At 49.0% G+C, this 17,734-nt stretch overlaps 3 protein-coding genes and 1 pseudogene across 4 annotated transcripts in view; 1 reads left to right on the top strand and 3 right to left on the bottom strand.

The window, feature by feature from the left end:
• Positions 1-3,323, top strand: part of MYO19 (myosin XIX) — a 31,963-nt gene extending 28,640 nt beyond the window's left edge. For both annotated transcript variants that reach the window (XM_014590124.2, XM_006154452.3), the window contains exons 23-25: positions 1,032-1,117; positions 1,543-1,848; positions 2,813-3,323. In XM_014590124.2, coding sequence (XP_014445610.1) covers positions 1,032-1,117; positions 1,543-1,848; positions 2,813-2,926 — 506 coding nt within the window. In that variant the 3' untranslated portion in view covers positions 2,927-3,323. The remainder of the gene's footprint in view (positions 1-1,031; positions 1,118-1,542; positions 1,849-2,812) is intronic.
• The window catches only part of PIGW (phosphatidylinositol glycan anchor biosynthesis class W), a 37,291-nt gene extending 33,514 nt beyond the window's left edge, over positions 1-3,777 (bottom strand). The window contains exon 1 of the mRNA XM_014590128.2: positions 3,716-3,777. The gene's annotated coding sequence lies outside the window, so the exon portion shown is untranslated. The remainder of the gene's footprint in view (positions 1-3,715) is intronic.
• LOC102481433 (zinc finger HIT domain-containing protein 3) lies at positions 3,460-11,991 on the bottom strand. The gene is made up of 5 exons (XM_014590130.2): positions 11,815-11,991; positions 10,856-10,883; positions 6,946-7,020; positions 5,881-5,961; positions 3,460-3,971 (listed from the first exon to the last, which is right to left on the bottom strand). The coding sequence occupies exons 1-5, from the start codon at positions 11,989-11,991 to the stop codon at positions 3,790-3,792; spliced, it is 543 nt and encodes a 180-aa protein (XP_014445616.2). The 3' UTR covers positions 3,460-3,789.
• On the bottom strand, positions 11,876-12,575 carry LOC102501277 (zinc finger HIT domain-containing protein 3 pseudogene; annotated as a pseudogene).
• Positions 12,576-17,734: the final 5,159 nt, after the last annotated feature.

Consider the following 17,734-nt stretch of genomic DNA (forward strand, 5'->3'; position numbering starts at 1 on the left):
CCAGAGGGGATGGTCATGCCACAATCCCTTCTCCTCCATTCTCCTCTTGGGATCCTGGGCACGCACGCACATGTGCCCAGTGTGAGTTTTAAGTCACCGAGTCCGGGACACAAACCGCGGTCGACTACGCGGGAGTCCAGCGACATAGCCATTACGCTAACTGCTGGTTCCCCCTAGCATATTTTTCAAGCTTCCAGGTCTGGGACTTGAATTGCACAGCCAGGCGTGTGAGATCTAGCCACCTTAACCTCCATGCCACTTGCTGATCCACCCTTTATTACTATTATTATTATTATTATTATTATACCAAAAAGGATATGCTGAAATTTCCAAAGAAAGAAATTCAAATCGCCAATATCCAATAACTACTTTTTTTTTTTTGGTTTATTTTTTAGAAAAGATTTTGCTATAGGGCACGGATGCTTGCTGGAGAGGAAGGGGTGGGGACAGAAAGCGAGAAGTCACCCCCAGGGAGAATGGCCATGCCACAGTCCCTTCTCTTTTGAGCACACACGCACATGCACCCAATGTGAATTTCAAGTCTCTGGTCCAGGACTCAAACTACAGTCAGCCAAGTGGGAGTCCTGCGATGTAACCATTATGCCACCTGCTGGTCCCCCAGTAACTACTTTTATTGGTACTTGGGTATATGTGGTATCATCATGACACCTGAAGTAAGCAATTCAACTGACAGTTTAAAAAGAATTTAAAAGGGCACAGGAAGTCCAGACCTGTAGTTCCCTGGGCATTGCCATGGACTGAGCCTGAGACGGGAGGTGACTGCCAGGCTCCCTGCTGCTCCTTCCATGTGTAGGTCTCTCCACAGGTAAGCAGTTGGAATATACGAAGCCAACTTTGCTTCACATACTGACCTTCAAACCTTACTTTATACAGTAGCACAAGGTAGCCATTTGTTGAAAAGTTACATGTTTAAAACTTTTACAGTAATGCTGACGTTGCTGCAGAGCCAGGTCACGGACAGCTCTAATGACCGCTTCATTATCTTTCCCCTTTCTGGGCAAACCCCTCAGCCATTCGTTCCTGGTTAACTCGGAAACACATCCAGAGGCTGCACACAGCTGCCACGGCCATCAAGCGCGTGTGGCGGAAATGGAGAGTGAGTACGACTCAGAAGTCAGGTGGCAATGCTTGGAGGGGTTTGGACCTGCTACACTGTGCAGCCTAGCTCAGAGCATCCAGCTGTTCACAACCAGTGCTTTCATGCCTGTGTTCAGCTGACATTAAAATGGGTTTGGCGCCCCCCCCCCGCCTTTTTTTTTTTTGGACAGAAAGCGAGAAATCACCCCCAAGGGGGGATGGCCACACTGCAATCCCTCCTCCTCCATTCTCCTCTCGGGATCTTGGCATGCACGCACACACACTTGGTGTGAGTTTAAGCCACCGGGTCCAGGACTCAAACTGCAGTCGACTACATGGGAGTCCAGCGACATAGCCATTATGCCAACTGCTGGTCCTGGCTCCCATTTTTAATTAAGAAAGCTAGATAAACCTTAAGCTACAAAGAGATGTTTTCTTTTTAAGATCAGGATGGCCTCTCTTGCTGCTAAAGAACTGGATGGTGTGGAAGAAAAACACTTGTCTCAAGTTCCCCATTTCCTGAGCTCCTCCCAGCTGACCCCAGAGCAAACCGGGTTCCTGGGAGCAATAATCCGCCTCTGGCCTCTGGGACTGGTCCTGGCCAATGCAGCTGTGGGTGTCCGAGGCTTTCAGAGGAGGCTGGTGGTCTGGGCCTGCCTTCAGCTTCCCACCAGCAGCCCCAGTGGCTATGCCCTCCAGGCGGCACAACAAGATCAGGCTGGAGTCACATCCATCCGAGCGCTGCCCCAGGTAGGCTATGTGTGACGGGTCTGGGTGCCTCACTCCCACCTTAGAAGGCAGGAGTACAGCCTAGGAGTCCACAGGGGGCAGGACTGAGCCTGGGACAAGGGCCAACCCAAACCGCACTGGGCAAATTGGGACCTGTGCTTCCCATCCAGCTGCAAGTTTGGACTGTTCCTCTGTGACAGCTGGAGCAGAGACCCTCACTTTTTAAAAACGGCCTTGGGTGTCATAGCACCTCTTCTGAATCTTTTAATCAGTCTCACTCTAAAAACAACTCGGCTCTGATGACAGTGTGTTAGCTCTAATGGCACAAGCTTCAAATTGTACTGCTTGGTTTATGTCATTTCCCAGCTGAGGAACACAGCACTGAGGACTCGCTGGTCCAGGCCCTGTGCTTTACAGCATGAGCACCCAGTGTGGTGTCACGCCAGGCTCTGTGGCTCACCCCAGCAAGCCAGGCCTCATGGAAATAAAGGGGTCGAGGGAAGGTGAAAGGTGTGTTCTGCCTGGAGGCAGAACCCAGGGCCTAGGTCTGGCTTGCCCCCTTTACTGGATGACCCTGTTTCTTCATCTATAAACTGAACTAACAGCCTGTTACGCTGGGTCATGGCAAAGAGCACCCAAGACAAACAAGGCAGAAGGCAGAGAACAAACTACCATACCAAAGGAATTACTACAGGCTCTATCTAGGTACAGCAAGCACCAACAGAAGAGTAACAGTCTCGATGCTCTGGCTGTAAGCAGTCGGGAAAACGCAGGGCAACACTCAGGAAGGGGGCATTCCCTACCTGGATACCAACGTTCGTACTTTAGTACTGCTTTGGGCTTTGCTGCCATTTTAGAATAGCATTAATCCTGCCACTGCTGGACCCCTCACGCCATACTCTTTGTGTTTCTCGCACTCACGCTGCAAGGAACCCTGGCCTTCCCACAAGCCAAGGCTAAGCTGCATCTCTCTCTCCTTCCCCAGGGCTCGGTGAAGTTTCACTGCAGAAAGTCTCCACTGCGCTATGCTGACATCTGCCCTGAACCCTCGCCCTACACTGTTACCGGCTTTAATCAGATTCTGCTGGAAAGACACTGATCCACGTATGACCTCTCCTCACCCTCTACCCTCACCTGGCCGAGTGTCTTTCTGCCTTTGTTTCTGCGAGGCCGTTTCCTGCCAGCTGTCTTGCCAAAGACATTTAATCAACATACAGCTGCCAAACTATTCCCACAGCAACTCCAAACCCACATACCAGCAACAGCTCCAGCCGGCGAGCCAGGGCTGCCTGGCCAGGACACTGGTAAGCCAGGCTCCAGTCTGCACCTCCATCAAGCATGGACGGGGAGTCAGGGCTGGTCGTTACCAAGGCAGGATTAGGGCCACCGAGAACTTCACATTTCACTACAGACCAAACAGCAGCACCCGTAACTGTCTCACTATGGCGGGGCACTCCTGATTCTCACAAGCACTTTGGAAGAAACCAGGCAGTCTCTAGAAGTTTAGGGAAAAACCTGCGTTTAGTTCCTTTAAAAAGGAACAAAACTGTACTATTTAACAAGTTGATTTATTTAACATAACTTTAAACAACTGGATTAGAAGCAGGACAGTAGTAATGAGAGTACAACAGGACCACATCTTGATTTTATTTAGTAACACTGATCAAGTTTTTAACTCACGTGAGTGTGAAACTTGATAAATGCTATCTGTACCAAAAATAAAACTTTTTAAAACAAGTACTGAATGTTAAGTATCCTCTTGATAAGGGATTTGCCACCTAGAGCACGCCATCAGCCTGAAGCACGAGCCCACGTGATGGCAGTGACGCTCCGCATAACCTGCACCAGCCAGGCGGGAAGCGCCTCCCTCGCTCGGGCCCCACACTACCTGGTCTCCCGGGGAGGAGTGGGCCAGTCCTGGGAGCTGAGCACGTGCGTGGGCGAGCAGCACACTAAGTCATCCTAGGAGTCCTCGCTCTGGGAGGGCTCCACGATTCGCAAACAGCAGTCTGCAAACTCCACAAACAAGGGCTCCTGCATGCAGGCTCTCATGAGCTTCGCTTTGTTGTCCCCCTGGTCCAGGCTGACCATCAGCTGTCGTAGGTGGGGATTGAGCAGTAATGTTCTTAACGTTGCAGAGTCCTCTTAAAAATTAAAACATAAGCCAATTTGAGTTCAAGTGGAAACATGCTGAAATCTAAATGTTTTCTAACATAATATACAACTTTCAAGATACTGCATCCCTATAACCTTTACACTCACAAATTAACCCCAATGGTTCCCATGTGCAGGGGCCTCAAAAAATTAATTGAGGGGAACCAGCAGTTAGCATAATGGCTATGTCGCTGGACTCCCATGTAGTCGACCGCGGTTCATGTCCCGGACCCAGTGGCTTAAAACTCACGCCGGGCGCGTGTGCGTGCGTGCCCAAGATCCCGAGAGGAGAATGGAGGAGAAGGGATTGCGGCGTGACCATCCCCCCTGGGGGGTGATTTCTCGCTTTCTGTCTCTATGTCTCTCTCTGTCTGTCTGGCGAGCACACGCGCCCTACAGTGAAAATCTCTCCAAAAAAAAAAAAAAAAAAATTAATTGAAAGTATGTATCAAAGACCTGCATGGGTGGGGACCAGCAGGTGGCATGGTGGTTAAGGCACTGGACACTCCCACATGGCCAACCATGGTTGAGTCTCAGACCTGGTAGCTTGCTTTCTCACTTCTCTCTCTCTCTCTCTCTCTCTCTCTCTGGTCAAATTAAAATAAATTAATAAATAAGAATCAAATCTTTTTTTTTAAAAAAAAAAACCTGCATGGGCTTCAAAACCATACACAAACATAAACATACTTTAATTCTATTTTCCCATGAACTTTTAAAAGTCTCATATAAACAAGGTGAGATCAAAACATCAAATGGGAGCTGGCAGGTGGCATGGTGGTTGAAGGCGCTGGATTCCCACATCGCCAACTACAGTTCAAGTCCTGAACCTGGCAGCTTCCTTTCTCACTTTCCTTTTCTCTCTCTGTCTCCGATCAAAATAATAATAATAATAAAAAAAAAAACATCAAATGATCTCCAAGCTAGACACTAACAGATTCTTGTTCTGGGTATCTGTGAATACAGTGACTTTATGATATTTCAGCTTATGAAAAAAAATAACTTTTCTCAGCACGAACAGCATTTAAGTTGCTGTCTCCATTATGGGCACAGAGGTTCTCAGTGGTAGACAGTTATACCAAATACTTGACATCAAAGCACATGATCCAGGGTGCCGCAGGACCACAGCAGTGAACCAACACCAACACCCATATGGTGCTTCAGTTCATAAAATTTCTCACGCCTATAACCAGTTCAACGCCAACCTCAGTCTAATCACAACCATGGGACTAAGTGCAAAGCACAACCTTTCAGCACAATTCTGTGAAATGTGAAGAATGAAAATAATGCCCACCTGTAGGAACTACATTAGCCAGTTAATGTAATGGAACTGTTATCAGAATTGAATAAGCAGTGCTAGGTTGTTGGGAAAATCATGACATATTTCTGTGTTTTCCTATGCAAAAATTCATCACAGCCTTTCTGACAACCCAATATAAAAAAATGTACATCAACACCCATTTCCCCCTAAAAATACTAATCCTACAATTAGCAGTGTGCACTGATGTCTGACCTGTAAACCGAGCACTAAGAGTACAGGAACACAGGTCCCTGCCCTACAGATGGGTGTGTGTGAGACGCAAGACCAAACGTGGTGAGCAGGATATTACTAAGACCATCAAGGCACAAAGGGAAGCCAAACAGGACATAGGCTAAGAGAGAGAAGTTCAAGAAAAGCTTAGCCTTAAAGCAGCAGCAGACTGCTGTTCACCATGTGGCCAGTGGGCCTCCAGGCAGAAACCAGCGCTGTGGGCAGGCCGGGAGCTGGGAAAGCCCACACGCTTTGACACAGGAAGGCCCTGCACGCCACTCTGAACTATCTCAACTCAAAATCCACATGCCACACTACAGAGTAAATGATCTCAGTGGCGGACAAAATAAACAAGCACAATATAGACTTACCTAAATTCTTTAAATTCTGCAAAGAAACTCTGTCCTCTTCCTCGTCACTATTGAGAAAATCCGCTATAGAGTCGTCGTCATCTAAGGGACATACAGCACAATCAACTGCCATGTCTCGAAAGAAAAGCAGGGTCCCAGTTTCTAATAACCCCAAACAAAAACAAAAAAAAACATGTATGCGCATGAGACAGTAATAGGGCAGTACAAGTAGTTATAAAGAAAAAAAACCTTTCTTCTCTGGAACTCATGACTATACCAACACTCTTATTAATAGGGAAGAGAAGGCAAATGAAAAGAACAATAGGTAATTTAACATTACATCCACCCTGGAAGTTTCTCTAAGGACAAAAACGAGCCATCCGTTCACTTTGAATGTCGAATACCTCTTTGGTGGCACCAGTGAGGCTGTTCCCAGAGCCTGGCATGGTGAATGACACCCAGGGGTAGTAAAGAAACGCTGGGGGACCCACAAGTGGTATAGTGGTTAAAGCACTGGACTCCCACATGGCTGATGCAGTTCGAGTTCCAGACCTGGCGGCTTGAGACTTACGCCCCCAGCGCGTGTGTGCGTGCCCAGAGTCTGGAGAGAATGGAGGAAAAGGGACTGCAGCAAGGCCATCCCCCTGGGGAGTGCTTTCTTACCTTCCCTCCATGTCTCTGGCAAGCACACGTACCCTGTAAGCTCTGAGGAACTCCCAGTGGTAGCGAGGTGACCTGACCGAGGCCAAAGGAAGCCTCCTCCCTAGGACTAGCTCAGGGGGGGCCGACAGCCCAGCCAGGCTCATGAGGGAGACCAAGCTGTGACTGCAGAAGGTTCCTAACCCCCTAACAATGGCCATGGACTCTGCCTCCTGCCCCCCGTATCTCTTCTGAGGATGCTTCAGGCTGCTCAGTACCACCTGTGGCAACACCTGCACTAACTCCTCGTGGTGAGGGCTGGGCAGCTGCTGCTCCCTAATGAAGACGTTGCTCTCACTCCCCGTACAGCCCCGTCTCCTCTTTTCTTTCAACTCAGTCTATCTGAAACCTCTTGTAGGTTGTCTAGTTTGAAGTCAATCAACCCACCTTGGTTTTCCACAGGCTTTACAGTTTTTGCAGGTATTTTTTTCTCAACAGGACGAGTTCCAGGGTTGCACTGTTCTGAAAGAGACATAAATGCCAGACACACATCATCCTCATTGCAATGAAAGCCCCACCCCCCCAAGCCTGCATGTACGTGGGAAGCACGTGTGTGGGGTACGGGACGTGAGTGGGGTGAGATGGCTACGAAGGAAGTGAGAGAGCAAAGCAGGGAGAAGTACACAGAGGGGCTGCGGAAGCAGGGCTCATGCACCCCAGAATCCTGTCCCCATCCTTTCCGCCTTGCCTCATCTCAGGAGTCTCACCACAATTACGTGGCACACTGACTTCAATGGGTGGGTGCCCAATAATTCTCCCAGCAGTTTCAGATTCCAGACTTGCTTGCGCTGTTGGGACTCTCCAGCTAGAAGTCACCACAGCCACCCAGAGGGCTTACTCTAGCAATGGCAGCTAGAGATAGGGATAAAGTAAGAAGGATCTAGTCTAGTTTGACCTGAGAGGGACAGGAGACAAAAGAACTCAGAGAAGAAGGGCTGGCCAGGCAGTAAGAGAAGCATTCCTGACAGAAGGACAGTTCTATGCCTGGACCTGATGCTTGAAAGAACAAGGGAAGGGGCCAGCAGATTGTGGTTAACGTGCTGGACTCCTCCCATATGGCCAACTGCAGTTCGATCCAGGATCCAAGAGCTTGAAACACACCTGGCACATGCACCTCCCTCCCAGGAGCAGAAGGGATTGAGGCATGGCCATCCCCGGGGTGGGGGTGGGGGTGGGGGGTGATTTCTCACTTTCTCTGTCTCTCCAGCAAGCACACATGCCCTATGGAAAAAATATTTTTAAAAAAGACTAAGAAGGCAATGAGCCTCTGCTGGCTGACTGGGAGGGTAGGTCAGTGCTGGCAGGTGGCTGGGGCCTAGGAGGAGGAAGCCAGAGCAAATGGACACCACACGTGAAAGTTCACTTTTCTTCCCCAGACCATGTCTCTCAGCAAAGGCAGTACTGGTACTCAGGTCGCAAAGGATGGGCTCACACACAGGAGGATACAGTTACCAGCAGTAATACCAACTCCTCCTCAGCTACCGTGACAAGAACACTGTGACAATGTGTCTCTCTAGGGAGAGCAATACCCAGGTTACAACAACGCCCTCCATGCTAGAAAAGGAAGCTGACAGCTCAAATCTTCATCTCCAGCAACACTGATATGCCCGATTGCCCTGGGATTCCTAGAGCGGCCCCATAGGGCTGCAGGGTAAAAGGAAAGTACTCAGGACCCCAGGTCCCCACCCCTTTGCTGTTCCAGCAAGCGAATAAGGTTTTTCTTGAAAATGCTCCAGAGACATCAGGAAAAGAAAGAAGGTGCTGAAACCTCCCACTGTAAGCCAGAGATGAGAGGGGATAGAACCAGAGGCAGAACCAAAGCTACTGCTCCTGCTCCCCCGCAGCCCCAGCATCTCGTAAGTTCTCTTTGCCACGTCTACGTTTTCAGTCGTTCTCTAATTCTCAAAACAGAGACTTAAGAGCCAATGGGGGAGAGCAAGTGGCATGGTAGTTAGGGGCACTGAACTCCCACATGGCCAACTGTGGTTTGAGTCCCAGACGTGGCAGCTTGCTTTCTCGCTTTCTCTCTCTCTCTCTGTCCCTCTCTGGTCACATTAAAATAAATAAAGTAAAGTAAAACAAATATTTTTACGAGATTTATTTCATTTATTATTATTATTACTATTATTTTAACTTGACCAGACAAAGACAGAGAGAGAGAAAGGGAAAGTGAGAAAGAAAGCTGCCAGGTCCAAGACTCGAACCATGGTCAGCCATGTGGGAACAGTTAGCCATGTGGGAGTCTAGTGCCTTAACCCCCATGCCACCTGCCAGCCCCAAATAAATCTTTTTTTTTTTTAAAAGAATTATTTAACTTTATTTATTTTAATTTGACCAGAGAGAGATAGAGTTAGAGAGAGAGAGAAAGTGAAAAAGCAAGCCACCAGGTCCAGGACTCAAACCGTGGTTGGTCATGTGGGAGTCCAGAGACCTTAACCACCCCACCACCTGCTGGCCTCAATAAAATAAATCTTTAAAAAAGAAAAATACAAGAGTCAGGGCCGGCAGGTGGCATGGTGGTTAAGGACGCTGGACTCTCACATGGCTGACCGCGGTTCAAGTCCCCAGCCCTAGCAGCTTGCTTCCTCACTTTTCCGCTCTCTTGTTCTGTCCCTCTCTGGTCAAATTAAAATTGGATAAATAAAGTTAAAATAAAATAATTTAAGAAAAAAAAAGGTCAACAGAGGGGGGCCAACAGGTGGTGTGGTCGTTAAGGTGCTGGACTCCACATGACTGACTGAGGTTTGAGTCTTGGACCTGGTGGATCTGGATTTGGCTGCCAATATTGTCAGAGACAGGAGAAGGGGAGGGGGGTCAAACTGCAATTCCTTCTCTTCATCTCTCATTTCAGGATTTGGGGCACACACACACAAATACCCAGTGTGTTTTTCAAGCTACCAGATCCAGGACTCAAACTGCACCCTTTGCCATGTGGGATCCAGGCACCTCCGCCACACCATCACTGGCCCTTTTTTTTTTTTTAGATAAATCATTTTAGCACTGCCTGTGGCAGCAACAAAAGCAAAATAACTCAAATATCCACCATTAAAGGATTATGTCATAGAAATAACGGTTCTATCAGTCATAAAATGAAATCACATACAATTCTCAGCCTCAACCAGTCCCAGATCATTAACATCACTGGCCAAGCATGTTTGAGGAGGGCCCTGGATTTAAATGGAGAATCCTACCATGTGGGTCAGCCTTGTGTTACTGCAGGGCCACAGACCAACACCAAGATGTTAACTTAAAAAAGAAAAATTAGGGGGACCAGCAGTTAGCGTAATGGCTATGTCACTGGACTCCCACATAGTTAGCCGCGGTTCACGTCCTGGACTCGGTGGCTTAAAACTCACGCCGGGCGCGTGTGCATGCGTGCCCAAGATCCCTAGAGGAGAATGGAGGAGAAGGGATTGCAGCGTGATCATCCCCCCTGGGGGGGGGGTGATTTCTGGCTTTCTGTCTCTATGTCTCTGTCTGTCTGGCGAGCACACGCGCCCTATAGCAAAAACCTCTGCAAAAAAAAAAAAAAATTGTTGGGACCAGAGTTAGTGTAATGGCTATGTTGCTGGACTCCTATGTACTCGACTGTGGTTTGAGTCCCGGACCTGGTGGCTTAAACTCATGCCATGTGCGTGCATGCCCAAGATCCCGAGAGGAGACTGCAGAGAAGGGATTGTGGTGTGGCCATACCCCCTGGGGGGTGATTTCTTGCTGTCTCTCTGTCTCTCTCTGCCTTTCTGGTGAGCCCAAGCGCCCTATAGCAAAAACCTCTCCCCCCAAAAATAGAAAAATTGTTTCTCCAGGCCAGGAGGTGGCATGGCAGTTAAGAGTGCTGGACTCTCACATGACTGACTGCAGTTCGAGTCCTGGACCTGGCAGCTTGCTTTCTCTCTCTCACTCTCACTCTATCCCTCTCTGGTCAAATTTTTTTTTTTTAATAAATAAAGTTAAATACTTCTTTAAAAAAAAAGGTTCTCTTAGCTTTTGCCAAACGGTGAACAGCGACGCCTAAATGCTAAAACGAAGAAACAGCTACTAGGGTAGACTTCTGCAGCAAAAGCAGTAAACTATTTTCGAAGAAGGCAGAAAGTGTGGCAGGAGGGAAAAACAGGGTACGAGAAAGGTTCTGGCCGTTCAAAACCCGCAGACATGAACAGGTCGCACACACGGGGGAGGCCCAGCGCATCAGCGACAGGATCAGGCGCCGCCAAGGCTAAGCGGGGGCGGGGCCCCCTCCCGCGACGTGGGTCCCAGAGCCGGTGGCAGGGGCGCCGAGGTGGGAGCGGAGGCTTACCTCTGTGCGTCCGAGGAGCGATGGCCAGCTGCAATCCCTTCTCCTCCATTCTCCTCTTGGGATCTTGGGCACACTCGCACACGCACGCAACGTGAGGTTAAGCCTCTGGGTCTGGGACTCAAACTGCAGTTAACTATATGGGAGTCCAGCGACATAGCCATTACGCCAACTGCTGGTCCCGAGAGAGGTTTTTACTAGAGGACGTGTGTGTTCACCAGAGACAGAGATGGAAAGCAAGAATCACTCCCTGAGGGGGATGGCCATGCTGCAATCCCTTCTCTATTCTACTCTCGGAATTTTGAGAATGCACGCACATGTGCCTGGCATGACTTTGAAGCCACTGGGATGAGTTTGAAGCCATCAGATCTGGGACTCGAACTGTGGTTGACTATGTGGGAGTCCAGTGATATATCCATTACACCATCTGCTGGTCCCAAAATTTAAGTTATCTGTTGGCACTAGGAAGACGGGTAAGGGATGGAGCCAGCAGGTGGTATGCTGGTTAAAGGTGCTGGACTCCCACATGGAGCAATATGTGGGTGCTGGAATCCCACATGGCCGACTATGGTTCAAGTCCCAGACCTTGTGGCTTGCTCCCCTCCCTCCCCCCCCCCATCAAACTGGAAAATAATATTAAAGGAAATAATTCTAAAAAATATTGTTATTGTTTTTCAGTTTTGAGCAGAGAGAGTCAGAGAGAGGGGGAGATGCCAGGTCTGGGACTCGAGCTGCAGCTGGCCATGTGGAAGTCCAGCTCTTTTAACCACCAACGCCACCCACTGTCCCCCCCATCCCATACTACTTTTTTTTTTTTGTTTTGAGAGTACAACAGGACCACATCTTGATTTTATTTAGTAATAACACTGATCAAGTTTTTAACTCACGTGAGTGTGAAACTTGATAAATGCTATCTGTACCAAAAATAAAACTTTTTAAAACAAGTACTGAATGTTAAGTACCTCTTGATAAGGGATTTGCCACCTAGAGCACGCCATGGGCCTGAAGCATGAGCACACGTGATGGCGGTGACGCTCCGCATAACCTGCACCAGCCAGGCGGGAAGCGCCTCCCTCACTCGGGCCCCACACTACCTGGTCTCCCGGGGAGGAGTGGGCCAGTCCTGGAGCCGAGCACATCTGTGGGTGAGCAGCACACTAAGCCATCCTACGAGTCCTCGCTCTGGGACGGCTCCATGATTCGAAAACAGCAGCCCGCAAACTCCACGAACAAGGGCTCCTGCATGCAGACCCTCATGAGCTTCGCTTTGTCCCCGTGGTCCAGGCTGACCATCAGCTGTCACAGGTGGGGATTGAGCAGTAATGTTCTTAACGTTGCAGAGTCCTCTAAATTCTTTAAATTCTGCAAAGAAACTCTGTCCTCTTCCTCGTCACTATTGAGAAAATCCGCTATAGAGTCATCGTCATCTTGGTTTTCCACAGGCTTTACAGTTTTTGCAGGTATTTTTTTCTCAACAGGACGAGTTCCAGGGTTGCACTGTTCTCTGTGCGTCCGGAAGCAGGTCACGGAGCAGTAGGGCACGCGGCAGGCCAGGCAGCAGTACGTGGGCTTCTCCAGGCAGACCACGCAGACCACGCAGACCACGGAGCTACAGTTCAGCGACGCCATGACCTCCCGCAGCGGCCCCGCACTGCCGCACCCCATACTACTTTTTTAAAGAATTGTTTTTTTAACTTTATTTATTCATTCATTTATTTATTTTAATTTGACCAGAAAGGGACAGAGTGAGAGAAAGAGAGAAAGTGAGAAAGCAAGCCACCAGGTCCAGGACCGCAGCGGGCCCCGCACTGCCGCACGCACGCACGCCCTCCGGCGCGCACTTAGGCACGCCCTCTTTTCCGTTTCCTGAACTCAGGCCAATCAGCGCTCAGCCTCTACTGGCAGTCAAAAGCAATAGATTGATCCTGCTCGGTGTTCCAGGCCTCGTCAGTAGAGCGTCGATGCACTCGATGCGCAGCAAGCTTTTTCCTGGATTAGGTCAGGTCGTTGAAGAATTTGTGTAGCCCTGCCCCTGTCCTTCTGTGGCTGGGAAACTTGGAGCAAATCATCACTGCTCTCAAGCTCTGCGGTTGAGCCTATAAAAAGAATACGTGGGACTGAATATCTTCCCGCTCTGACTTTCTGAATCTTACATTAGGTTCTACAGCCCACCTCATCTGTTTATGAGAAGTTCAGACTTTGGCCAAACCAGAATCGGCGAGATCGCGTGGCACACAGGAACGTGAGCTTCCCAGTCTATACCATATTTCTTTTTTAGAAGGAAAAAAAAGTGTATTTCTCCCACGAGCAATCAAGAAAGGGAGAGACAAGCAGCATCCGCAATAGGGTCCTAACACTTTCATCCACACCGCCCCAGCCAGCCCTGGATCATGGGGACGCACATACCCAGTGTACCAAGGGAGGTCTCCGGACTGCAACCTGGGACATTCCCTCGTGGGTCAGCCTTGCAGAGTTGCCTTTTACTGCTGCGCCATTGTCTGACTCCCCTGAGTCATTTTACATAGAGGAAAGTCAAGGCTTGACCATTAACAAGTGTTAATTAGGCTATAACTATGTCCGCTGCACTACCCAGATGCTGAGGACCCTTGGGGATTAGAAGACACAGCCTCTGTCTTCTAGGACCTAAAGCTTAGAGCAATGGCAGAAGAGGGAAGCAAGGGGTGGAGGGCTACTCACTCATAGGGCCCTGTTGTGTTAGCCTGCACTTGCATGACCTTAAGAGAAAGTGCTCCTTATTTTATACCCTAGTCCTGGTCTGGCTGTGATGGGCCTTGAATGCCAGCACAGATTTTAAGTTTAGACAAAGTCACATTTTGTTAGGAGCCTTGTTTGTCCTCAAAGCCCACCGGCTGGCCCAGCTTAACCAGGTGTAGGTTCCAGTCTTGGCACAGACCCCTACCTGGCTGCGTGACTTGGGGGGAGGGATCAGTTACCCACTCTGAGCTCCCTCGTCTGTTACAGCCGAAGTTTGGGACCAAGTGTGAACAGTTTTGTACCGTGAAGCGCTACAAAGGGTTATTTTCGTGATACCTAGAGTCTAACTCTCCTAGGCCCCAAGACCACGTTTGAAGTCTGGTTTCCGAAAATCTGGCGGGTCCAGAATGGGTCCAGAATGCCATCTGCTTTTGTAGGCGGAGTTCTAACGCCGGGAGCAGCAGGTCTTCTGAGTCTCTGACGCCCCGAGGACGCTGTCCAGTGTTCGGTGCTGAAGCGGCAGAGCCCCTCGGGCCGCACATTTGCCGCCGTTTGCAGCTACTCCGGTTCCAGCCGCCATCCAAAATCTGGCCCGGAATCCAAGAGGCCTTCACACGGACTCAGTCACCTGCAGCGCTTCTTGTACTCCTCAGCAGTTCTGACCACGGCTGGTTTGACCCCGAAGCCTCCTAGACTGTCCAAGCTTACCTGGGACAGCCAGTGACTTGTTCAGGCCCACATTCAAGCCCTGGACCCTGTCTGACACGATAAAAATTCGCCCACGACGGAGAACATGGCTGCTACCTGCCTGTTCCAGATTTGTCCTGTGAGTTGTGTACAAAGGCTAAGGTTGGGGAGAGTCCCCGCAAATTTCAGGTGCTTGACACCACTCCAGTTCACGCAAACCACTCTGACTCCTCTACCTTTAAGGCAAAAGATGGTGACTCCAACACAAAAGAGAAAATTCCTGGAATCCCTCCCACGCACGCCCACGCAGTGAAGAAGCCCCTCCCTCTACTCTGGATGCTTTCCCGGTTGCATGGATCCCCACGCCCCTACTCCTCCAATGTTCAGGAAAAGAAGTGGGCTCTGTTGTGACGGCAGTGAGGTTGGGGGAGCCCACGAAGCCCAGTACAGCTCTTCTGGGCAGTGGCCAGTTCAGAAAAGAAAGACGAATATGACTCCAGGCCCAGCAACTAGGTGTCTACGCTGATGCAGGAGCTGTGCAGCAAATTCAAGGCCAGCGAGTCTGAGACACTCAGGGAATCGTAGGTCCTGCCGGGCACCACCAGAGGGCGCACCAAGCCGAGGCAGAGCGGGCGTTCGAGACGATTGGCAGCCCCGCTCGGACTCCACCTCTGCCTGGACACTAGGTGGACTGACCGCCAGGGAGGAGCAGGTCCAGGCGCCGGCTTGCACCTCGAACATCTCCAGGTGGTGAGAAAGAGCATCGAGAGTGCGGGGAGAAGCGGCGACACGATGGGCCTGCGCCAACTCAGGACTCCAAATGGGACTGGCTGTCCAGGAGCAGTTCCCAGTGGTGCTCATGGCCCCACACTCCTGTACAGCCGTGGGAGGGTGCAGTTCCAGCTCGCAGTTCCTGGGAGCTGGCCACCTAATAAAGGTGTAACTTTGTACTTCGGGAGCTTTCGGGTTACAACCAGGAGCTCCAGTGCCTCGCACTTCCTGGGTAGCCACACTGGGGCCGGCAGGTTGATCTCATCTCCCATGTGCCACCTGTTGCCCTTATCAGAAGCATGACGTGGATGAGGTTGAGCCCTGCTAAACTCAGCTTCTTTCTGCAGCTGGAACAGCTCCGTCCCTCCCCACCCTCCACCTCCAACCCCGAGCATGGGGAGCCAGGGCCAGCACCAGGAGAAGAAAATATCTGTGATGGGCTCTTCATGGCCCACCAGCGTGCCAGTTTCCCTTCTGGTCCAAGAGAGGGCAGTTCAGATGTGAGGGTTGCCGGTAGGAGTCACATGAAGGAGGCCGGAGGATTAGGTGGGGTGCACTCAAGTCATTAGTTTCCTAGTCATGAAATGATATGCATCAACTCTAGACAGTGACACTGTGATCTGCAGTTAGACTTCAGGGAGGACTTCCACAGACAAAAGGCATAGAGGCTAAGTAATTGCTCTCTCCGGTCTCTGCACTGCTGGGAAAGCAGATGACAGAGGTGGCCGCTGTTCCCTGAGCACATCCAACCGCCACACCCCACTTTGCTTTTCTCACACCCTCCCTCACTTGCACATAGACCTAGATCTCCCACCTGACATTCCTGAGGACACAGAAGCATCAAAGGAGCCAAGACTGCCCAAACAGATTCTCTAAGAGCCTCTAAAGGTTCCACACAAAGTGGGAGCCGGGTTTTTCATGAACCACTTAACTCGTCTATCTCCTCCATGGCAGAGGAGCATAGGAACTCTGCTCAGTGAGGAGCAGCGAAGGGGAAATGAGACCTCAAGTTTCCTTTCCATCCAATAAAAATGAAGACAAAATACTTTTCAGGCAGACAAACACCATGAGAATTCTTCACCAGGAGACCTGCAGTGCAAGAAATGTTGAAGTGATCAGGCAAAAGGAAAATAATACCTAATGGAAATTTGGATCTACACAAAGGAGCACCAGAAATTGTAAGCAGATTAGAAATTAGAAAAACATATTTTGGGGCTGGCAGGTGGTGTGATGGTTGAGGGCACTAGACTCCCACATGGCCAGCCATGTTTCAAGTCCTGGACCTGGCAGCTTGCTTTTTCAATTTCCCTCTCCCTGTCTCTAGCTCTCTTGCTCTCTCACTTTGTCATTCTGGTCAAATTTTAAAAGTTAATAAATATATACATAAAGTTAAATAAAATAATTATGTTTAAAAATAAAATAAGATAAACAAATGGAATTAGGGGCTGGCAGGTGATGTGGTGGTTAAGGCGCTGGACTCCCACATGACCGATCATGGTTCAAGTTCCGGACCTGGAGGCTTGCTTTCTCACTTTCCCTCTCTCTCTCTCACTCTGTCCCTCTCTGACCAAATTAAAAATAAATAAATAAATAAAGTTAAATAAAATAATTCTTTTAAAAAATGCAATCAAATAAATAATTCTTTTTAAAAAATTGTATTTATTATTTTTTAATTTGACCAGAGAGACAGAGAAAAAGAGAGACAGAGAGGGAAAGTAAGAAAGCAACCTGCCAAGTTCAGGACTCAAACCATGGTTGGCTATGTGGGATTCCAGCACCCCAAACTTCATGCCATCTGCTGGCCCTAAATAATTCTTTTTTAAAATTGTTTTCTTTCCTGGACCACCTGCTGTGTTGCAACAGCATCCTAAGGCTGGAGGCCACATGGCCAGTGGTGAGGTCCCTGGATTAGCTTGAAAATAAACTGGGCACACCTGGGCAGCTGGGACCCTGAGGAGCCAGAGGGCAAGAGAAGGAGGATCACAGTGAGATGAGCCCTGGTGAGGGTGCTTCTCTCTCTTCTATCTCTGACCAACATGTGCACACACACATGCTGTCATTAAAAAAAAAACACATTTTTTCTATTTTCCAGTTTTCTTAAATAATTGAGTGTTTTTTAATTGTTTATTTAATTTGGTTTACTTATTCATTTATTTTTTAAATTTGGCCAGAGAGAGACACACAGAGAAAGAGAGAGAGGGAAAGTGAGAAAGGGAGCCACCAGGTCTGAGACTCGAACTGTGGTTGGCCATGTGGGAGTGTCCAGCACCTTAACCACCACACCACCTGCTGGTCCCAATAATTGAGTGTTTAAAGCAAATATAAGATCACATTATGTGGGGCTGGCAGGTGGTGTAGTGATTAAGGCACTGAACTCCCACCTGGCCGACCGTGGTTTGAGTCACTGACCTGGTAGCTTCCTTTCTCATTTTCTCTCTTTCTCTGGTGAGCACACCTCTTTTATACTACAATTTTAAAATAATAATAGTAAAATTAAATAAATAATTCTTTTAAAAAATAATAATAGGGCTGGTAGGTGGTGTGGTGATTGGGGCGCTGGACTTCTACATGGCTGAGTGGTTCAAGTCCTGGACGTGGCGGCTTGCTTTCACACTTTCCCTTTCTCTCTCTTTCTCTGTCTCTCTCTGGTCAAATTAAATAATAATAAAATAAAATAGTTCTTAAAAATAATATATATAATATTTTATT

The sequence above is a fragment of the Tupaia chinensis genome, unplaced genomic scaffold, assembly GCF_000334495.1.
Source record: "Tupaia chinensis unplaced genomic scaffold, TupChi_1.0 Scaffold000407_4, whole genome shotgun sequence".
Classification (NCBI taxonomy): Eukaryota; Metazoa; Chordata; class Mammalia; order Scandentia; family Tupaiidae; genus Tupaia; species Tupaia belangeri.

Coding starts and splice junctions, on each gene's coding strand:
- LOC102481433 (XM_014590130.2), bottom strand. CDS start 11,991: ATGTGCTCGGCTCCAGGACTGGCCCACTCCTCCCCGGGAGACCAGGTA. Junction 7,021..10,855: donor CGCTCCTCGGACGCACAGAG/GTAAGCCTCCGC, acceptor TGTCTCTTTCAG/AACAGTGCAACCCTGGAACT. Junction 3,972..5,880: donor GCAGAATTTAAAGAATTTAG/GTAAGTCTATAT, acceptor TTAATTTTTAAG/AGGACTCTGCAACGTTAAGA.